The sequence below is a fragment of the Bos mutus genome, chromosome 5 (genome assembly GCF_027580195.1).
Source record: "Bos mutus isolate GX-2022 chromosome 5, NWIPB_WYAK_1.1, whole genome shotgun sequence".
NCBI lineage: Eukaryota > Metazoa > Chordata > Mammalia > Artiodactyla > Bovidae > Bos > Bos mutus.
The window spans coordinates 116135840-116157058 of record NC_091621.1 but is presented as its reverse complement, the minus strand read 5'-3'; the positions used below and the strand labels follow the sequence as shown (position 1 = coordinate 116157058).

Below are 21219 nucleotides of genomic sequence, written 5' to 3'. Positions count from 1 at the left end.
ACTAAGATTCCCCCATGCCATAGGGTGTGGCCTAAAAGAAAATGTCTGGAGAGCTGGATGGCACCATGAGGGGGCCAGGGAGTGCGTGCAAGTCCCACAGTTCTGGGTTGGGGAGTGGGGCACAGGACAGTCTCCCATTCCTCTGGCTGCACGATGGGAATAACCATCCTTCAGGGGCCTTGGGAGAGACAAACCGTCTTGCTAGTTCTTCCACGGGCATTGCTGAGCATCTGCTCTGTGCCCATCACCATGTTCAGGTGGGAGGTGAAGACAGGTGCCCTCCATCAGGAGTCCTGCTGTGCAATGCTTGGGGTAAGTGTCCCTGTCCACAGCCTAGACCCCTTTCCTTCCCGACTTTGGTCACCACCATCTGTAATCCTCTCCTGCTGAGTACCACTCACCACCCAGCTGCACCACCCTCACCCGCCTGCCTCTCCATCAGCTGCCCAGTGCCGGTGGAAGAGGATGAGGCTCAGCCCAGCTTCCTGAGGAGCCTCGAAGCCTGTGTATTCTCATTCTCACATCATCACAGACAGAGCAGCAGCGGGCATCTTCCCAGCTTTTAAAGGAGACGCTGAGAGATGTCGGAGTGGTTTCCAGACCCCAACTCCTCCCCCAACACCAGCATCAGCCCTGGGACCCAGGCGTCACCTTCCTCACCCTCCTTAGGGCCGAATCCTGATGCCTTGCTGGCTCTCCTTACCCCGCTACCCACCAACCCTTGTGATCTGCTTGACCTGAGGAGCCACGAGAATCTTGGGAAAGGGGGAGATGGCAGAGGGAGGGGGAAGGTAAAGCTGGTGAGGAGGAAATGATGCGATGACTCTGGACTTCCCTTTCCTAGACTCACAGTGATGAGGGGAAAGTGCTGGTGTCACAACAGTTTCTTCTCTGAACCCTCAGGTTCAGCCTGCTCCTGTGCTCTTTGGCCCCAGCCCGCCCTGCCTCCCTCTCCCCTGACTCAGTGGGCGGGGCCTGTCAGACTAAGCTGGAGCTTTTAAGGATGACAGAAGGCAGCCCCTCCTCCCCATCCTTCCCCTGCCGCCCCGGGTCCTCCTGAGTTTCTCCTGCCAAAAAAGCAGGTCCACCTAAGGGTCTTTCATTCTCCCTTCCATCGGTGTGTTACTCCTGCACACTAACTTTTGGGTCTTTTTTTAACTTTAAAAATAGTTTATTTCCTTCTTCACCAACATCCCCTCCCCCCACACACGTGAACATCCTGACCATTCTTCAAAGCATCACAAATTCAATAAAAACTGATGTTAATGTATTCATCTGACGTGATTCAAGATAAAGTTGATTTTAAAAGTAAACAGATGCCAATTATGGGGGCTTCCCAGGTGGCACTAGTGGTAAAGAACCCACTTGCCAATGCAGGAGACACAGGAGACTCAGGTTTAATCCCTGGGTTGGGAAGGTCTTCAGGAGGAGGAAATGGCAACCCGCTCCAGTATTCTTGCCTGGAGAATCCCATGGACAGAGAAGCTCGGTGAGCTACAGTCCACAAGGTCGAAAAGAATCTGATAAGACTGAAGTGATTTAACATGCAAATGTGGGAGGGGACTAGGGCAGGTACCAGTAACACGGGGCATACATTTTTCTAGAGTGTTTATTTTTTATGTTTTGGCCGCACTGTGCGACATATGGGATCTTGGTTCTCCAACCAGGGATCAAACCCCATGCCTCTTGCATTGGGAGCACAGAGTCTTAACCACTGGACCAGCAGGGAAGTCTCTCTAGTGTTCATTGAAATGGGTAGTGATCAACACATATGCATCATATGAGCAGTTATCCAGAATGAGCACATGCAGGAGAGGGGTGCTGTCTGTTTCCTCCTTTCTAGGTCTCAGGTTGATCAGACAGGTAGAGGAGACAGAGTTCACGCTGTCTCACTTTCCTTATGGAGCTTCTCAGGTGAAGTGACTTGTTCAAGTTCATGATTAATACAGAACCAGGTCTCCCTGTGACACATAGGGTTGGCATGACTGGGCTGGGGCTGGGATCCACGTCACCCCGACTGGGAGTCCAGTGTCCTTTCGATGACTCTGTGCTACTGTGGGGTGTGTGACATGTTATGGAGAGAGGGGACTCTGTTATCTGAAGCTCCTTTCCCTTCATCCTTTGCTCCACAAGCCCTAATGGCCAATCTTAGTTTGCCCCCTCTTCTTTTTTTTTTTTTTAATATTTGTTTATTTAGTTTTGGTTGCGTGGGGTCTTAGTTGCGGCACACAGGCTCTCTAGTTGAGCTGTGGAGGCTCAGTAACTGGAGTACAAGGGCTTAGTTGTCCCGTGGCCTATGGGATCTTAGTTCCCTGACCAGGGACCAAACCCATGCATTGGAAGGCAGATTCTTAATCACTGGGCCCCAGAGAAGTCCCCTGCCCCTCCTCTGTTTCTCCGTCTCTCCCTCACCATGACTCCTTCCCGGGAGGGCTTATGCTTGTGTTCTCACCTCTTCCACAAGACTAATTAGCTGTTCATATTCCTAGATCTACCCACCTCTCACCATCTTTTTTAAACAGAATTTTATTGAACAGTTGAATACCATGTTTCTCAAGGCTTTAAGCTTGCTGCGTAAATAGGCATTCATCCTAAACAATGAAAGAAATTCTCCTTTTGTGCCGGCCTATGTGCAATGGCATTGGCAGTTGGAACAGACTATTAAAAATTTCTTGGAACGTTAAAAATAGGACACTGACACTGGAAACTAACACAACGTTGTAAATCAACCGTATTTCAATAAAAAATTTAAAAGAAGAAAAAAACCAGAACATTAAAGTTGTTAGTGTTAATACAAAATATTAACATTATTGTCACTGGGGAATTCCCAAGCTGTCCAGTGGTTAAGACTCTGTGCTTTCAAAGCAAGAGTGTGGGTTCAACCCCTGGTCCGGGAACTAGGATCCTACATGCTGAAAGCCATAGCCAAATAAATGAATAAACCACATTGCTACCACTGACTGATCCTAAAGGGAACCAACCCTGAATATTCGTTGGAAGGACTGATGCTGAAGCTGAAGCTCCAGTACTTTGGATGCTGGGAGAGACTGAGCGCAGGAGAGAAGGGGGTGACAGAGAGTGAGATGGTTGGATGGCATCACCAACTCAATGGACATGAGTTTGCTCAAACTCCAGGAGATGGTGAAGGACAAGGAAGCCTGGCATGCTGCAGTTCACGGGGTCACAGAGTAAGACATGACTTAGCAACTGAACAACCGCAACAACCACTGATTGAATGCTTAGAATATGTCAAACCCTTGCTAAACACTTGACGTCATTTATCATCCACGAATGCGGTGTGAGGGGTACCAGCAAGCTTCCCATTTTTAACATGAGGTGGCTCTTAGTGTCTTCACACTGGAAATGGGCTATTTGACTCTTGCACTGTATTTCAATGACTCGGCTTCTTTAAGAGCTCTGCTTTGGGTCCACTCATGCCGCACTTGGAGCCTCCCTGGGTGATGGTAGAGGTGATCCTCATCCTCTGTGGGTCCAGCTTTAATCCTCTAGTATCTCAGAAGCTGGAGGATGGGGTGGAGTGAAGTCAGCCGGAAGTAGGGGCATCGAGGCTCCATTCACACCTACCTGGGATCACAGAGGGGAGGCCAGGAAGGGCCAGAGAGGGTGGATTCCAGGGTTGAGGATTAGCTGGTGGATCAAGACATCAGTGGGTGAGGAGCTCCGATGCCAAGTCACAAAACCCTAGGCCCTCCTCACTCCTGTCTGTTCTCCCTGTATTTCTAGCAGTCTCAGCAGCTGGAGAACTTGGGGCCTGGATTGGGTCTTGGGGATGCTCATCGCATCCAGAGACCATTTGGGTGAATGTTGTACTCTGCTGTGGGATTCATCTGGGAGACGTCCTGCACAGATGGGCATGGGATAAAACATCCTAAGAGTTGAGGGTGGAGTCTGACTGACTCAAAAGGACTGATAGAGAAGTGGCGATTATCTATTGCAACATAACAGGGCCCTTGGTCCGAAGTCAGGAGTCTGCGGGCTGGGCTGGCCCAGAAGGGCACATGACCTGCACGTCTCTGGGCCGCAAAGCATGGACACATACACACTGCCATAAGTAAAATAGACCGCCAGTGGGAATTTGCTGTATGACTCAGGGAACTCAAACCAGGGCTCTGTAACAACCTAAAGGGGTGGGAGGTGGGAGGGAGGTTCAAGAGGGAGGGGACATATGCATATTTATGGCTGATGCACATTGATGTATGGCAGAAACCAACACAATATTGTAAAGCAATTGTCCTTCAATTAAAAATCATTAAAAAAACAACAACAACAAGGGGGGCTGTAGTAGATTATCTTTGAGGGCAGTTTGGATCAATGTATCGGAATACTTGGGAAAAGGGCACTAGGAACATTCTAGCAATACCTGATGGAGTGAGCTGTAATTCCATTAAGCCTCATGATGTCACCTTCCCCATGGAAGCTGGGCCAGGCACTGTGGCTCTCATTTCGTGACCGAGGTCTTCTGGGAAGTTCAGCCAGAAAGAGCAGTTGGGGGACCTGCCCAGCACAGATTGAATGAGACCTGGTGGGGTGGGGAGTGGGGCAGGTCAGGATCCCCAATGAGGGTTAAGCTTTACTCTGAGGTTTGAATTGCAGGTGTACATTCCCAAGAAAGTGAGACATTAGGATGTCATTGGAGAACCCTGGGAAAAGGGGAAGAGCCCTGAGGACTGGGATCAAGTCTGGCATCACTTACCTGACTGCGATAGCATGAGAGAGGGTCTCTTCATTACGCAGACCGGAACACAGAAGACCACCCAGCTAAAAAAGCAGAGTTCTGAGCTGGAACCCAGCGAATCTGACTCCAAAGCCCTGTCTTTCTCCTTCTGTTCACTTGGGACAGGCCCGGCGTTGTGGGAGAGGAGGCAGAGGGCCGGGAGGGGCGCACCTGGGTGTTTTTCTTTGGGGGGGGCGTGGTTAGGCCCTGGCACGTGGCCGCTGGATCCCGGAGCCCTGCCTCTGTCTGACTACAAAGGGTTAATGGACCTTGGCCCCCCCTTCCTCCCGCCTCCTCCCGCCTCCACCCCAGGCTCTTCCTGTCCTAAGTTGCAATACCCCATCTGCCTCTCTCCCTTCCCCTCCCACCTCCTCTCAGCTCAAGTTTTCTCGGAGTTCTCCGGCTCTGGGCCGCAGGGCTGGCCTTCCGGGTTTGAGGTCCTCCGGATTGGGCTGTGTCCCCGCCCCAGTCTCAACCCTCCACTCCCCGACCCGAGGCCCGGGCTCCACTGGGCATACGCGAGGACCGTGTTGCTGCCACTGTCGCGGGCCGCCACTGCCCCAGCCCTGATGGGGGATTGAGAGGCCACAGCTGGCCGGACATGGGCCTCCCCACCGTGCCTGGCCTGCTGCTGCCACTGGTGAGACGGGGAGGGGCCCAGGGAGGAGTGGGCAGGCGGGCGAGGGGCGCCTGGGGCTGGAAAGGGTGGAGGGCCGGGCCGAGCCTCAGGCCTGCGCGGGCCTGCCCTCACACACTGCCCCATTCACCCGCGGCCCAGAGCTGGGGACAAGCTTGGAATGCCAGGAGGGAAATGGACCCAGGCCTGGGCAGGCTGGGAATGTGGCGGCAGGTGCCCACAGGGTAAGGAGAGGCAGTTTGATAGGAAATCGAAAGCAATGGGAAAAAGAAGGTGGGTCCTCTCAGAGTCCGGATGGTTCTGCCCGGCACGTCGTTGTGTTGGGCCGCAGAGAGGCTAGGCTACCTGGGCGCCGGGCTGAGAATGGAAAGCAGGGGCTGGACGCCGCTCGTGAAGTGGGGAAACTGAGTCCAGGAGAGGCCCTGGGCTGGGGGCGGTGGGCTTGGGATGCTATGTTGGGGGCATTTGGGAAGGGAGTGGGTAACTACATAGGGGCTGGAGATCCCGTGGCCTCCCCAGGCCCAGGCCTCCCGGCCCCCTGGGGGGCACCCTTCACCCTTGGTCTGTGGCCTCTGGCTGTCGGACTGACCCCTCTCCAAGGCCGCAGAACCCCAGGGCCTGTCCCCTGGCCCCCTCCCCCGACCCCAGCAACGGATCACTTGCTTTCTTCTTCCACAGCTCAGTTTGGGGAAGTTGGTAGACACTTGTTTTCGTCACTGGAAAATGTCCCTTTCTCTTGCCTCAGCCTTCTTTCAGTGGATCCTTGACACCCCCCCTCCCCGCCCCCCGCAGTGGTTGGGGGCAGAGACCCAGCCCCTCGCCTCTGCCTAGTTGGGGGGCTGCGTTGGCCGCTTTCTCCTGGTTCACTCTTCCTCTGCCCAGTCGCCCCTCCCCACTTTGACTCCCCCAACCTCTTCTCCCCCCACCCTCCTCCCGCCAGCATCTCCTGCTGTGCGCCCTAATCATTCCTTCTTTTCTGTCCAGTCTCCCCACCAGTCAGACTCCTCGGAGCCTCCTTTTTGAACCTTTCTCTCCGGTTCCTCCCTCTTCTCTGCTCTGGTCCACCTTTCCCGACACTAGTTCCTCACGAAGCACCCCCCCCGCCCCCCCATCTCCTTCGTCCATTCTTCCACACCCCCAAGCCCACCTTTCCCTTCTTTCCTGGCTGTTCTCACAGGCTCCCCATTTCCCTCTGCAGCCTTCCTGACTCCTCTTCTCTCCTGGGGCAAACCACCCGATCCAGTCCTGTCTCCCTCAGGTACTAGCTGTCTGGACTTGAATGGGTTACGTAACCCTCCACGTCTTGCTTCTTTATCTCTAAGATAGACAGAATAGTCACCACCTCATAATGTCGTTGTTTTGGTTTGTTTTGTATTTAATTTTATTTTATTATTGGGGTATAATTGCTTTACAGTTTGTCTTAGTTTCTGCCGCATAGTGTCGTTTCAAAGATGACATAGATGGATATAGATCAGGTATTTCATTCCTTTATGCCTGCTTGGTGCTGGATACTGTTTTAGGTGCTGGTAGTGAACATAGTCTTTGCCTTCACGGGATTTCTGATCTAGTGGAGGAACAGAGTATGGCAAACGGAAAGCACTCAATATTAATGAGAGCTTTTCTATTGTTAGTAGTAATAGTGTGTGTGTGTGTGTGTGTTGCTTAGTCATGTCCAGCTCTTTGTGACCCCATGGACTGTAGCCCGCCAGGCTTCTCTGTCCATGGAATTTCCCAGGCAGGAATTCTGGAGTGGGTAGCCACTGCCTTCTCCAGGGGATCTTTGGGATCCAGGGGATCTTTGGGATCCAGGGATGGAACCCGGGTCTCCTGCATTGCATGCAGATTCTTTACTGTCTGAGTCACCAGGGAAGCCAGTAGTGGTGGTTATTGCTCAGTGGCTTCTGCATTTGGAAAATAGAGATACAGGGGGCCTGGAAAGATAAAGAAAGGTGTCAGGTGCCTGGGGTTGCGGCTGATCCAGCCCAGGTTGGGGTGTGACAGCTAAGGGAACAAGCTTAGCCTGGAACTGAAGGGGACAAAGGAGGCGTGCGGTGCTGGGTAAGGCTTCCCTGGGCCAGTCAATGAGCAGTGCAAGGAATACTGTGTGTGTGAGGGGAGAGAGGGTGGTGGAGGTGGGAAGAATGCAGGAGACACTGTGAAGGAGCACACGAGATCTTACTGCACCCAAAGAGCTTACAATCTTGTAGCCACGACAGCTTACAGAAAAACAAATTATTTTAACGATCTCGGGGAAAACGCCCACAAAAGTGTGATGTGGTGCCCTGGAACACCAATGGGAGGCAGAACCAGGAGCGGGGTGAGTGCTGTCCTGTCTGCGGATCAGTGCCCAGCTCCCTCCCCAGTCACCCATCTCTGACCTAACTAAGAAGTCTTTTGTGTCTTCATCTCATCTTCCCTGGCATTCCTCTGGGATCTGCACCTCAAAGGTGCTCCTCCCCGGTTTGTTGAATGAATAAAGGATGGAATGAGGGAGGGAACGCCTCCTGGAAATTGGGTTTTGGAGCTGAGATTTGAAGTCACAGACAAGCAGGAGGCTGAAAAAAGGGACACTGGTCCGAGGGAGACTTTGGGCTTCCTTGGTGACGCTAGTGGTAAAGAACCTGCCTGCCAGTGCAAGAGACACAAGAGACACAGGCTCGCTCCCTGGGTTGGGAAGATCTCCTGGAGGAAGAGGAAATGGCAACCCGCTCCAGTATTCTTGCCTGGAAAATCCCATGGACAGAGGAGCCTGGTGGGCCACAGTTCATGGGGTCGCAAAGAGTCAGACACGACTGAAGCGACTTAGCACACACGGCCTGGAGGAACAGAACAATGGGGTTGTGTGTTGGAGGCTGGTGGTGGCAAGAAGCTCAGTGTCTTGACTGTTAGGGGTAAGACTCTGTTGAGGTACAAAAAAAGTGAGAGGGGCTCCCCTGGTGTTCCAGAGGCTAAGACTCTTGAGCTGTCAATGCTGGGGCCCTGGGTTTGATCCCTGGTTGGGGAACTAGATCCCACATGCCACAACTAAGACCCTGCACAGCAAAATAAATAAATAAAAATAAATAGTAAAAAGAAAAAGAAAAAGTGAGAAAGAGAAAATTGAAGGAAGTAGGGGAAGGGACAGAGAGAGAATCTTGACTGTGATCCCTGGTAGAGGAATTCCGTTCATTCATTCATTTCTTCATAAATGATTCTCTCAGGTCCGCTGTGTCCAGGAATGTGTCCAGAATAGTAGCAGGTACCTCTTCAAGTTCTCATTCAGGGAAGGAAGGAGTGACCTACGGAAATGATGTTCAGGGTCAGGCGAGAAAGATTCCTACACCTGTGGGTGCAAGTTGAAGCTTGAATGCAGATAAGCAAGGGTGTAGGCTGGACTGGAGCAGGGAATAGGCGAGAAGACAGTGGCAACAATCTGGGAGTGAGGCATCCCATGGAGAGGGCTGAGAGATGACGGAGGAGGTCTGGCAAGATGGACTACGGACCCGGATTGTGGCATGGAAGGGATGGGGACCCTGAGGAGAGAAGGGTGGCCAAGACAAGTTGATGCTGTGATATCTGTCTGGTCGATGGGTTTTGTTTGGGGGCATGTAGAAGGTCTGGGAATTCGCCAAGTGAAGTGCGTATCTGACAGGCTCAAGCAGAGGTTCTCACACCCTTATCAGCCTCGTGTTCAGGCAGAAATGTTCAGACTCTTATCTGTAAGCGCTGCCTTCACTCACCAGGGATGCTCAAAAGGAGTGGAAGGCTTGCCAGCGTCTCCTGTGAGACCGTGCAAGTGGCTGTGCGAGTGTGTGGGAAGGGGGGAGGAGTTTTCCCCTGGAGATAAATATATTCCTACAGCCCAGCACTGACTCCCATCTTCCCACTTTGGTTATCACTGGCTTTTACTGGAGTGGAAGAGAGATAGTCATGAAATCAATCAATCAAACCACATTTATTTTGCCCCTATAGTTCTGTGTGCGGGGGATTAGACAGTATCTCTGACCAAAACACTTTCAGATCTCTCATCGCATAGTTTATGGTCTACTTGGGGAGATTATTATCTAGTCACCCAAAGCTGTTATGTTATGGTAAGAGCCCAAAATAGATATAATAAATTCATGGTTTTAAAGTTCACAGGGTGGGGTTTGCATGGGATATGCTGGAAGGGGGGAAGCCTCGCTGATGGGGGGCTTCAGGGGAGGGAGGCCGGGCCTCAGCAGAGCCTTGGAGGAGAAGCTGTCTTAAGCTCCCCAAAGATTTTGACATCAAATGAACAAAACAGACTTTAATGAACAAGTGAAGGGGGGATGGAGAGTGAGGCGGCTGGTCAGAGCGAGACCACAGGGTCTCGCTCTGCTGTCAGCTCTTCCACCCCCACGCTGCAGGCCCAGCGCAGGAAGTCGCACTTAAAAGCCTCCCCAGGCGGAAGTTGTGGGGGAGTTGGAGGGGTGCTGGGCCACCTCCTCAACTGTCTCTCCACAGGCACCCCAGCTTCCTGCCTTTGCCCTGCTCCAGGCCACAGACACTCAGGTTGACTGGGGTCTGGGCGCTCAAAGCTCACCCTCTGTTTCTACTGTTTTACTGCAAGCCTTCCAATGTAGGAGACATAAGAAATACGGGTTCAATCCCTGAGCCCGGACGATCCTCTGCAGGAGGGCATGGCAACCCACTCCAGTGTTCTTGCTGGAGAGTCCCATGGACAGAGGAGCCTGGCAGGCTACTGTTCATAGGGTCTCAAAGAGTCAGACAAGACTGAAGCAACTTAGCACAACACACACTGCAAGATGCAGTGGCTAAAGATGTGCTCGGTGCCGAGGGATGGTGCCCACTAGTGGGGGGACCTGAGGCCCTGGCTCCTAGGTTCCAAGTGGGCTGGCTGGGGGTGCAGGTGGGGACTAGGGGGGCCCCCCTGGGGACATGATGCTGGTTGTCTTCCATCCCTGCTTACTTGCTCCCTCCCTCATGGAACTGGGCGTTCAGGGCTCTGGAGTTTTTCTTGTGCAGTCTGTGGGCTTGCGGGAGGAGCTGAAGAGCCTCAGAACTGGCCTTGTTTCCTAAGGATTGTTCAAGGACCCCAGGGAGGTCCCCAAGCCCAACCCAGTTGGCCAGAACCAGCTGAGCTGTGGGAAGGCAGTGAACTCAGCTGGGAGGGCAGCCTTGGTTCGCTCCCTTCTGGACATAGGGCGCTCCCTTCTGGAGCTAGGGCAGGTCAGGGGGCCCTCGTTGTCGGGGGACAGGCAGAGCTGGGAGGAGGAGGGGTCTGGGTGAGGCTGAGTCTAAAGGAAGGATGCTGAGGGGTGGGAAGGAGCTGAGTGGCCCTCCGGGAGGGGGAGGGGCGGGTAGTGACCTGAGAGGGGGAAGCCCGAGGTCACCGGAGACTTCCCTTTGGGATGGAATGGGATAGGGAGCCATTTCCCGAAAAAGTGGGCCAAGAGGGACTGAGACCCATGGCCTGGCTGTTTGAAGGAGGAGGGGAGGAAGGGGGGCGCTGCGTGGGGATAGAGCCTGGCCCCCAGGAGGAGGGAATCAGATGGGGTCCAGATTGCGTGCGGGGTCCTGGTCCCATCAGCCTTTCAGCTGACTCATGACCCTTGAGGAGCCGGGGGAAGCGACGGGTCCCCTCTCCCTCCCCTGGATTCCCTCCCTCCCTCTGGCCTGAGTCACTGGGCGGAGCTGCTGGGAAAAGATTTCCCTTTCCCGGATCTGAGTTAACCCCCAAATTGCTGGGGATTGCAGCACGAGGCATGTGGCCTGAGAAAGCCTCTTTCCCTCCTTCTTGGGAAGCTGATTTCCTCATCAACCCACAGTCCCTGGAAAGCTGCACCCCCACCCCCTCAAACCCTGGCCCAGACCTGGACCCCCGCCCCCATTCTTTTTCCTGATGCTGTCTCTGCAAGTTGGCTCTGCTTCCAGCCGCCTGGAGTGTAGTTCCAAGGTCCCGTGACCTTAGATGCTATGAGGCCTTCTTCGGGAAAGGAACTGCACATACAGGATTGGGAAGCCCTTCCCATAAACATCCCCAAACTCTTCCTGTTGCCCTGGAAGCCCCAGGCCTGTTGTCAGGGGCTGTGGCACGGGGCTGGGGTGGCTAGGGAAGGGTGCTGGCCCTGGGTAGGGGAGGCGCCCTACAGGATTGCTGCTGGGTTTCTGAGTATAGCTTCCTTTGGCTGGCGCTGGGGCTGGGGCTGGGGCTTCTAACTGCTGCAGCGACACCCAGCGGGGAGCTGGGTGGTGACCTGCCTATAGCCTACCTGCTCTGGGCTGCCAAGCCCTCCTGTCCTGGCTGGGGTCTCTGGGCTCTGATTAGCCTGTTGCTCTCAAAGTTTAACAGGGCTTCCCTGGTGGCTCAGCAGTAAAGAATCCGCCTGCCAGTGCAGTAGACATAGAAGACTTGGGTTCGATCCCTGGGTTGGGAAGATCCCCTGGAGGAGGAAATGGCAACCCACTCCAGTATTCTTGCCTGGAGAATCCCATGGACAGAGGAGCCTGGTGGGCTACAGTCCATGGGGTCGCCAAGAGTCGGATATTACAATGTAATACAGGAAAGGGCACAACCCTATAGGTTCGCCTCTGTGAATGTTCACGAAGTGAATACACCGTGAGCACAGCACCCAGATGGAGAAATGCCACCTTAACCTTTAGGGCTGCTCATTGGAAGGAAAGGCCTGTTCTCAACCCCTCAACTGAACACCTGCCCTGGTCCAGTCCTGAGAGCTGGTTTGGGGAAACAAGGATAAAGTACAAGCCGCACCTGGGATCTTGCAGCCTTGGGTTGGAGGGAAGAGGATGGGAGAACGAGAGAACAATGGCGACAGCACAGTGCCGGTAGCCCAGGCGGAGTGTAGGTGGGGGCGTCCCAGGGAGAAGGTTCGAGAAGGCTTTAGACTTGCTACCTCTGTGATCCCCATCCTTCCTTTCCTGAGGGTCCTCCTCCATCTGACTCCTCCCCAGGTGCTTCCAGCTCTGTTGGCAGATGTGTACCCCGCAGGGGTTCAGGGGCTGGTCCCTCACCCCGGGGACCTGGAGAAGAGAGAGAGTCCCTGTCCCCAAGGAAAATATAACCACCCGCAAAATAGCACCATTTGCTGCACCAAGTGCCACAAAGGTAGGAGAAAGATCCCCGTGGAACTCCTCAGTCAGGAGGCCCTGCTTCTTCCTTTGCATTTTCCAGATGTTCTAGAACCTGGCTTGGTTGCCTCTCCTGGTCTGGGGCTTTCTCCCTCCTTTCCTCTCCTAGGGACTTTGGGAGGTGCCCAGGCTATCTTCCCAGGCCTGGAGCTCCTCCCCTGAGCTCCTGGCTGCAGCCTAATTCCAGCCCCTGAATCACAGGTACCTATCTGTACAATGACTGTCCGGGTCCAGGGCGAGACACGGACTGCAGGGTGTGTGCCCCTGGCACCTACACTGCCTTGGAGAACCATCTCAGACGATGCCTGAGCTGCTCCAGGTGCCGGGACGGTGAGTCTCAGGAGGGCGCAGGGCTCTGAACAGACTGGGTCAGGTGGGTGTTCGGAGGGGTGTGCAGTCTGTTTCTAGGGGAGGGGACGGGTGTGTGCTGCTGGGGGTCAGTAGGGATGTTCATGCACAAGTGACTGAGTGCATGGCTGTGAGTGCACGTTACACAGAGAGACACACCAGATGAGGACCATGGGGGCTCATACCCCATCTCCTCCCCTCACCAGAAATGTTCCAGGTGGAGATTTCGCCTTGTGTAGTGGACCGGGACACTGTGTGCGGCTGCAGGAAGAACCAGTACCGGGAATACTGGGGTGAAACTGGCTTCCGGTGTCTGAACTGCAGCCTCTGTCCCAATGGCACAGTGAATATCCCCTGTAAGCATGGCTCTCCCAACCCGGCTCCTCGCCCCATCTCCGTCTCCAGAGGAGGGTCCTCACCTTGCTGTACCCTGCCCCTCCTAGCCCTCCCTCTTGCACTCAGGGTGAGGGGCGTCCTCTCTCAGCTGTGCTGCTTGTCTCCCCACAGGCCAGGAGAGACAGGACACCATCTGCCACTGCCATATGGGCTTCTTTCTTAAAGGCGCCAAGTGCATCTCCTGTCATGAGTGAGTCCTTCTGCCAGCTGCTGGGCACTGGATTGGGGTGGGAGGATGGAGAGGTTCTAGGGGGTGCTTTTGCTCCCACGGGATGCTTTTTTGTTTTTGTAAATTTTTATTTATTTATTGGCTGCGAGAGGGCTTTCTCTCATTGAGGAAAGCAGGGGCTACCCTCTAGTTTTGGTGCACGGCCTTCTCATTGTGGTGGCTTCTCTTGTCGCAGAGCACAGGCTCTAGGGCACTCGAGCTTCTGTAGTTGTGGCACGTGGGCTAGAGTTGCGGCTCTGAGAGCCGGGGCTCAGTCGTTGTGGCGCACAGCCATAGCTGCCTTGAGGCATGTGGGATCTTCCCGACCCAGGGATCAAATCCATGTCTCCTGCATTGGCAGGCAGATTCTTAACCACTGGACCACAAGGGAAGCCCGCTACTGGCTGTTTGGTATGGGAGACACTTCATGTCGAGATACCAGCCAGTCTTCCCTGCCCCCAACATGTTCAGAAATCTTATGAAGTCTTTGAGGAATAGAGGCTCATACCCTCAAGGACTTGCAGTTCCTTTTAGACATTCAGATCTTTTTCTGAAGACATTCAGATTCTTGGGAAACAGACTCTGCTATTGATTCTAGGAATACACGCTTACATCTTTGAAATCAGACTGCATCTTACAACAGTTGATGGCACAGGTGACAGCTGTGTATAAATTGTAAATGATGCCTTTGATTGTTGATCTTAGGTTTGATACAGCATGGTCTTTCTTTCCCAGTCCTTTTGACCACACCTCCTCACTCCTTCTTGCTTTGCACACTTGCTTCCAAAGAGGAAACTCCGAGGGCTCTAAAGTTGAATTGCCCTGGGTTTAAACCTCAGGCTAGCCACTGTATTGGCTGTGTGAGCTTGAGCCAGTGACTTAACATCTCTGAGCCTTAGTTCTTCTTTACCTTTAAAGTAAAGATAATGACATCAGGTTGGCAAAGTTGTTAAGAACCACAAAACATAACTACAAAGAGTCTGATGAGAAATTAGTTTCTTTTTCCCACTAGTCTCTTTTTCTTAAAATCACTTTTACACCCTTTCCATGTGGTTCTCTGTGTGAGCTTGTGAAGTGGGCAAAATCAGCTCTCCTTGTTTGCAGATTCCTGCGGAGAACTCACCTCCTCAAGTTCCTTCCAAAACCCTTGATGTAGTTCTCATCCTTCCGTGCTGCCTGATGCCAGCTCCCAACATGGGAAATTGTTCTAGTGTTCTCTGGCTTCCCCCAGCAAGATGTGTTTTTTAATGGTTCACACGTGTGCTAGACCCCCTCTCAAAGTCAGGTGCTGTCATCAGCAGTGTCATCTAGAGAAAAAGTTCTTGAATCTCTCTGCCACTGGATTCTCATCAGTAAAACAATGATAAAATAATTCAAAGGACTTCCCTGGTGGTCCAGTGGCTAAGATTCTTCTCTCCCAATGCAGGGAATCTGGGTTCCTTGATCATGGAACTAGATCCCACATGCCACAATTAAGACTCATTGCAGCCAAATATTTAAAAACAAACAACAACAACAAAAACAGTTCAATGACAGTCAGCATGTATAAGCGTTTACTATATGTCAGGCATAATTATTTTACTTAATCCTTAGTCCAAGTAGGATCCCTGTTTTACTGATGAGAAAACCGAGGCTTACAGGTGAAGTGATGTGCCTGTAGTCACACAACCAGTCTGGTGACTCTGACTCTGACAGGTGGCTCGGTGGTAAAGAATTCACCTGCCAATGCAGAAGACACAGGAGACACTCATTCAATCCTGGGTCAGGAAGATCCCCTGGAGAAGGAAATGGCAACCCACTCTAGTATTCTTGCCTGGGAAATCCCATGGACAGAGGAGCCTGGGGGGCTACAGTCCACGAGGTCACAAAGAGTCAGATGTGATGAGCACGCACACACTTTTAACTCTTTCTCTACACAGCCTCTTCAAGATCAAATCCAACTCTAAAATGAAATGATTCTGGGATCAGCTAATTTTTTTTTCCTTCCACTGCATCTGTTGCCAAGATAGGATTAATTTCCATTCTATCGCAAGATAGCTAAATATTTGTAAAGGGCAGAATTTCCAACAATCTGTATGGGTCTTTCTATTTTTTCCCTCCTATATTCCTCTTCATGGGGGGCCCCTACTCACCAGCACTATCTCTTCTTTTAGTTGTAAGAACAAGGAGTGCGAGAAGTTATGTCCAACCCGACCTTCAACTGGTAAAGACTCTCAGGACCCAGGTGAGGAGAACTATCCTAATGCCCAACCAAGCCCAGGGGCCCTTTCCTGGTCTTGCCCCCCCCCCCATCCATCCAGTCCTGCCCTCGCCTCTGACCACCTTCTGCTCTGTCTCCAGGCACTACAGTACTATTACCCCTGGTGATTGTCTTCGGGCTTTGCCTGGCATCCTTCGCCTCTGTCGTCTTAGCATGTCGCTACCAGCGGTGGAAGCCCAAGCTCTACTCCATCAGTGAGTGGGGACTTTGGGAGGACAAGGGGATAAGGGAGGGTGGGGTGCACAGGCACGGAGGGAGATTAAGGGTATCCTCTTAGTTCCCTGCCAGGCCCGAGCTGATACGGGATGGCTGGTGAGAGCTCGTACTGCATCAGTGATTCTTTTGTCCCTGGGGTCACATAGGCCCTGAAGCGTGTCACCACAAGGGCCCACCACCAGTCCTGCGATGGGCACTAGGGCTGAGAGAGGAAGTGAAATTTGTGACGCTCTGTTTCTTTTTTTCTCAGTTTGCGGGCAGTCGACTCTGGTAAAAGAGGTAAGTTGATACCGGGGAATGACCCCCAGGCTTCCCTAATTGTCCACTACTACCTGGTAACACCCAAAGCACCCAGAATCAACCTTTCACCCTAGGTCTCCCCTGATTCCCTCTAGCCCGGCTCCCATCCATAATCCAGAAGAACTGGGGCTATGGGGCTGTTTATCCTCTTGCGCTAATGCTGTGCCGTCCCTTCCTCAGGGGGAGCCAGAACTCCTGGTCCCGGCCCCAGGCTTCAACCCCACCACCACCATCTGCTTCAACTCCACCCCAAGTTCCAGTCCTGTCTCCATTCCCCCTTACATCTCCTGTGACCGGTCCAACTTCGGAGCCGTCGCATCTCCCTCCAGCGAGACGGCCCCGCCCCATCTAAAGGCTGGCCCCATCCTCCCGGGGCCTCCGGCCTCCACCCACCTCTGTACCCCGGGGCCTCCGGCCTCCACCCACCTCTGTACCCCGGGGCCTCCGGCCTCCACCCACCTCTGCACCCCAGTTCAGAAGTGGGAAGCCAGCGCCCCCAGCGCCCCCGATCAGCTCGCGGATGGTGAGTTCCTCATTCATCCTCTCTGGGAACACCGGCCCCTCCGGGGAGGCGGGTGGGCGGGGCGCCCTGAGTTGCGAGCGCGGTGCGGGGCCAGGCCGGAGGGCCGCCGCTCCAGGCTCACCGCGCTGCCTCCCCGCAGCCGACCCCGCGACCCTGTACGCGGTGGTGGACGGCGTGCCCCCGTCGCGCTGGAAGGAGTTGGTGCGGCGGCTGGGACTGAGCGAGCACGAGATCGAGCGGCTGGAGCTGGAGAACGGGCGCCACCTGCGCGAGGCGCAGTACAGCATGCTGGCGGCCTGGCGGCGGCGCACGCCGCGCCGCGAGGCCACGCTGGAGCTGCTGGGCCGCGTGCTCAGGGACATGGACCTGCTGGGTTGCCTGGAAAACATAGAGGAGGCGCTGGGTGGCACCGCCCGCCTCGCGTCCGAGCCCCGCCTTCTCCGGTGAAGCCCCGCCCCTCCGACTGCGGGCCTCCCCGCCCTGCAGACGGCTGCTTCCTTCCTGTGCCAGGCAGCCCGGAAGGATCTGCGAGATGCCCTGTGGACCTCCTGTTTTGTTTTTTTTTTTCTGGAGAGGAAGTCTTGGAGGAGCAGGCACGATCTGGCAGCCACTGACCTGGTGCTACTCACTCAGTGTACATAGCTTTTCTCAGCTGCCTGAGTGTGTGTCTGTGTGTAGTGTGTGTCTGCGTGCAGTGCGTGTGTTTGTGTCTCTGTATGTGCGTCTGTGTGATGTGGAGTGTGTGTACTCGTGAGAGAGGCCGAGTGTGCCCGGAGCCCAAGGCAGTGGTTGCGAAGATGAGGGGCGCCCTGCCTTATTGCCTGTTTTTTGGGCTTGGAGAACTCAGCAAGGCGACTTGGGGAACCTACGTCGGTCCCTGAGCCGGTTTCGCAGTAGATAAGCCATCTTTGTATCCACTCTGCACATCCACTCATCCACTCTGTACACTAATAGAAACTTTGTTGCCCTGCCTGGACCAGCTGAACTGTCCCCAGGCAGCGGGGGAGCACAGAACAATGGGGCCTCCCAAGGGAGCTGTTCAGTTCAGTTCAGTCGCTCAGTCGTGTCCGACTCTTTGCGACCCTGTGAATCGCAGGGACTTCTGTAAATACACTAAAATCTTCCAATTAAAGCTCTGCCCTGGAGGGACTGGTTTTTCTGAGTGATGATGCTGTTGTGGGAGGCTGGGGAGGAGGAGGCCAGAGCCCTGATCCTGGTGGGGCACAGATGGAGTCAACCTGTGCTCAGTCTGGTACAACCACCCTGACCCCCACCCCAGGTTCTCTTTGCTCCGCCCTCATCTAGTGCTGCTTGGACGGTGGTTTTCACATACAACTTTATGTGGGGTTTCGGGGTATCTGTGATACATAAATGTACAGTTCTTGATCCCCAATGTCCTCTGAGCAGGAGGGGCAGGATGCCTGGGGAAATGTCCTTGAGGTAGAGTCCCAGGGTGGAGGTGGTGACCAGCATTCATCAGAAGAGATTTCCTCCTGGAGAAATGCTAAGGGTCTTTCGTGTTCCTCACACCTCTCTGAAAGGGAAAGAAGCAGGTATCAGGTAGACGTGGGTGAAGAGTGAAGCTAAAGGCCTCTCCCTGCCACGACACCACTATCCCCATTCCTGCCCTCCTTTACTTTTTGCCTTTGCGCAGTGGCTAAGTCATGTCTGACTCTTTGTGACCTCATGGACTGTAGCCCACCAGGCTCCTCTATCCATGGGATTTTCCAGGCAAGAATACTGGAGTGGGATGCCATTTCCTTCTGCAAGGGACCTTCCCAACCCAGGGATCAAATTCTTGTCTCCTGCATTGGCAGGTGGATTCTTTACTGCTGATCCACCTGGGAAGCTCTCCTATGTTGACCCATCTCACAACCCCCCACCACCCGACCACCACCTCTTGCATCCCCGATGGTTCCACACTGGCCTTTCCCTCCACTCTGTCCCAAGCTGGCTTCCGTTCTGCACTTACGATGTGGACAGGGGTGTGTCCAGGTGTACTACATGAGACCCTCGCATCCTCTGCAGTTGGACCCGAGTCAGCTTGCGAGGCCTGCTGTCTCCAGGCTCGGGGACGCCCTCAATCCTTTGACTGGCCAGTTCCTCACGGATCTCTCGGAGCATGTCCTCGGGCCGGAGTGGGTGAGGGGAGGGGGTGTAGTCAGGTCCCTGGAAGAGATACCCCTCTTCTTCATCCCCTGAGGACTCCCAGGGGCTTTCCTCAGAAGAGTCAGCGTGGGTTGGGGAGGGGCACAGTTGCCCCCGGAGCTGAGCCCTCTGCAATGTTTCCACCACCACATTCTCGCCCATTGAGGTCCGGTCTTCTTCCTCAGACCAAGTTGATGGATCTACCCTGGGAAGACTGCCTGCTTTCCGGACACCTTCCTCTGGCAGTACAGGGGCGCTTCGGCGTTGGGGAGCCTGGGGGTCAGAAGGCTGGGGACGCAGAGGGACATCTCGGAGTTCTAGGGTGGAGAAGGTGAGGCGAGGGTCCCGCCGAAGGGCCCTCAAACGTAGACGGCTCAGCGAGGAGTGGGACTCTTTGGGAGAGCCTGGGATGAGAGTGCCGTAGCCAGAGTCCGAGGTGTCATCTGGTACCGAGGGGGCATCATCATCTGTGTCTTCTGTCACCACCAGGTGGGGGATGACAGTCGAGGACTCGCAAGTCCTACAGTTAATAGCAAATGGTCAGAGTCAGATGCTGAGGGGTCAAGTTCAAGTCCAGGGAATCTCCCTTGATCTCTCCATCCAGAAATGGCCCCTCCTTCAAACTTATTTTGGTCTCACTGTTTGCACTTTATTGATTGTTTTTCTCATCTCACTGGCTAGACCACAAGCTTCTTTAAGGCATTTTAGCCCCTACGTTCGGGTCCAGAAACTTGTTATCAAGTATTTGCTCTTTCCTGAGCTCTGCTGAGTTCTCACCCACCATGGATGGAGTCTTTTTTTCCTCTTTAACAAACCAAGATGTTCAGCAACTGTGTTATTTTGGGTGAAGCTCTCACATTATCTGTTCAGATTTGAACTAGCTGGCTTCCTACAGCCCTGACATTCTGCAAAACCCCTGGCCTGGGGAGCCTATTCCTCTCGGTGAGTTTTCTCATCTCCTGTCTGTTTCCTTTACCCTGTGCCCACCCAAGGCTAGCTAACCCAAAGGCGGTCCTTTACAGGGCTGGTGCCAAACTATAGCCTGGGTTCCTCAATCAGGTCCCACCCCACCCCCGCAGCCAAACTTGTCATTTCTAGCCTCATAGATTCCCCTTCCTTGCCTCCCAGCAGGCAGCCCCCCTACCTTGGGAGAACTTGTGCTCCCTGTGGTTCTTACCTGCCCTCCGTGCTGTTCTGAGAGCCCTCCTGGGAAGGCGTGGAGGGCCTGGTGCATGGGGACTCCCCATCTCGGTCCCGATAGAGGGCCAAGAGCTCCCTCTTCTGTTGGATATACTCCTCTGCCTTCAGCTTTTGCAGGGTGGCCTGGAGTGTGGAAACTTTCATTAAGAGCTCTCCTTTACTGAGCACCTGTTGTATGCCAGGTACCATGCTAAGTGCTTTACAAATATTATCTTACTTCATCTTCTCCACCACCCTATGAAGCAGATTTTTTTTGCTCCTACATTACTCCCAGAACTTCCCTGGTGGCTCAGTGGTAAAGAACCCACCTGCCAAAGCAGGAGACTTGGGTTCGATCCCTGGGCTGGGAAGATACCTTGAGAAGGAAATGGCAGCCCATCCCAGTATTCTTGCCTGGAGAATCCCATGGACAGAGAGGCCTGGCGGGCTACAGTCCATGGGGTTGCAAAAGAGTTGGACATGACTTAGGACTAAACCACAACTTTATTCCTGAGAAACAGAGACTCTGAGGTTAAGTAATTACCAAGGTCATGCCTTGGGAAAGTGGGATGGAGCCAAGATTTGAGCTCTTGAGCTGGTCCTGGGGGTAGGTGGGGGAACAGAAGTGCCCTTTCCCAAGCTGTACCATTCTTCCTGCCTGTCATGCTCCCTTGGCAAGCCCTCTCTCTGGTTTGTTTTTTCCTTCAAGAAGCCATTCCTGATTGGTGGTGACAGTGGCATAATTGCTCTGAATGATGCTGGATCCTCAGGTTACTCTTCCTCCTACCTGCAGAATGGGCAGGGGTATGCTTTGTCCTGGGCCGAGGACTCTGCTGTCCCTCAGAGATGAGAGCAACATCGTTCCAAGAGGAATGGAAAGAGGATATACCACATTTTGTCCTCCTTAGCATTTTCCTACGGGCACCATCAGAATAAAAGAGTGATGTCTGAGAAGTTGTTCATAAAGCCCTTCTACATGCATATGGATATTGGATACACATCACCACCTGGCAGAGTGGAAGCATGGATATTAGCCCATTTTACAGATGAGAAAACAAGACTTAGAAAGATGAGTGGACTTGAACCAGGCCTTTGTGAAGAAGCCTTTGTGAGTCCTAGTTCAATAACTGCACTATTTTTAAAGGGCAGCCTTAAAGGG

The 21219-nt window shown here is 53.6% G+C and overlaps 2 protein-coding genes and 1 long non-coding RNA gene across 8 annotated transcripts in view; 1 reads left to right on the top strand and 2 right to left on the bottom strand.

The window, feature by feature from the left end:
* Window positions 1-126: 126 nt before the first annotated feature.
* On the bottom strand, window positions 127-5231 carry LOC106701419 (uncharacterized). Of its 2 annotated transcripts, none has more exons than XR_011464353.1 (4): window positions 5104-5231; window positions 4715-4779; window positions 4382-4540; window positions 127-3648 (listed from the first exon to the last, which is right to left on the bottom strand). It is a non-coding gene; the product is annotated as an uncharacterized lncRNA (long non-coding RNA). The 2 variants fall into 2 exon arrangements; XR_011464354.1 differs by having other exon boundaries at window positions 4382-4515.
* Window positions 5071-17882, top strand: TNFRSF1A (TNF receptor superfamily member 1A). The gene is made up of 10 exons (XM_070371783.1): window positions 5071-5375; window positions 12306-12459; window positions 12684-12812; window positions 13037-13186; window positions 13338-13416; window positions 15588-15658; window positions 15775-15888; window positions 16161-16189; window positions 16391-16733; window positions 16873-17882. The coding sequence occupies exons 1-10, from the start codon at window positions 5337-5339 to the stop codon at window positions 17178-17180; spliced, it is 1416 nt and encodes a 471-aa protein (XP_070227884.1). The 5' UTR covers window positions 5071-5336; the 3' UTR covers window positions 17181-17882.
* Window positions 17285-21219, bottom strand: part of PLEKHG6 (pleckstrin homology and RhoGEF domain containing G6) — a 17955-nt gene continuing 14020 nt past the window's right edge. For 2 of the 5 annotated variants that reach the window (XM_070371773.1, XM_070371774.1), the window contains 3 exons: window positions 20059-20204; window positions 18706-19401; window positions 18128-18267 (listed from right to left, as the gene is read on the bottom strand). In XM_070371773.1, the coding sequence (XP_070227874.1) occupies window positions 18258-18267; window positions 18706-19401; window positions 20059-20204 (852 nt within the window). In that variant the 3' untranslated portion in view covers window positions 18128-18257. Of the gene's footprint in view, window positions 18268-18705; window positions 19402-20058; window positions 20205-21219 lie in introns of those variants that run through there. The other 3 variants (XM_070371775.1, XM_070371776.1, XM_070371777.1) reach the window with 2 other exon arrangements.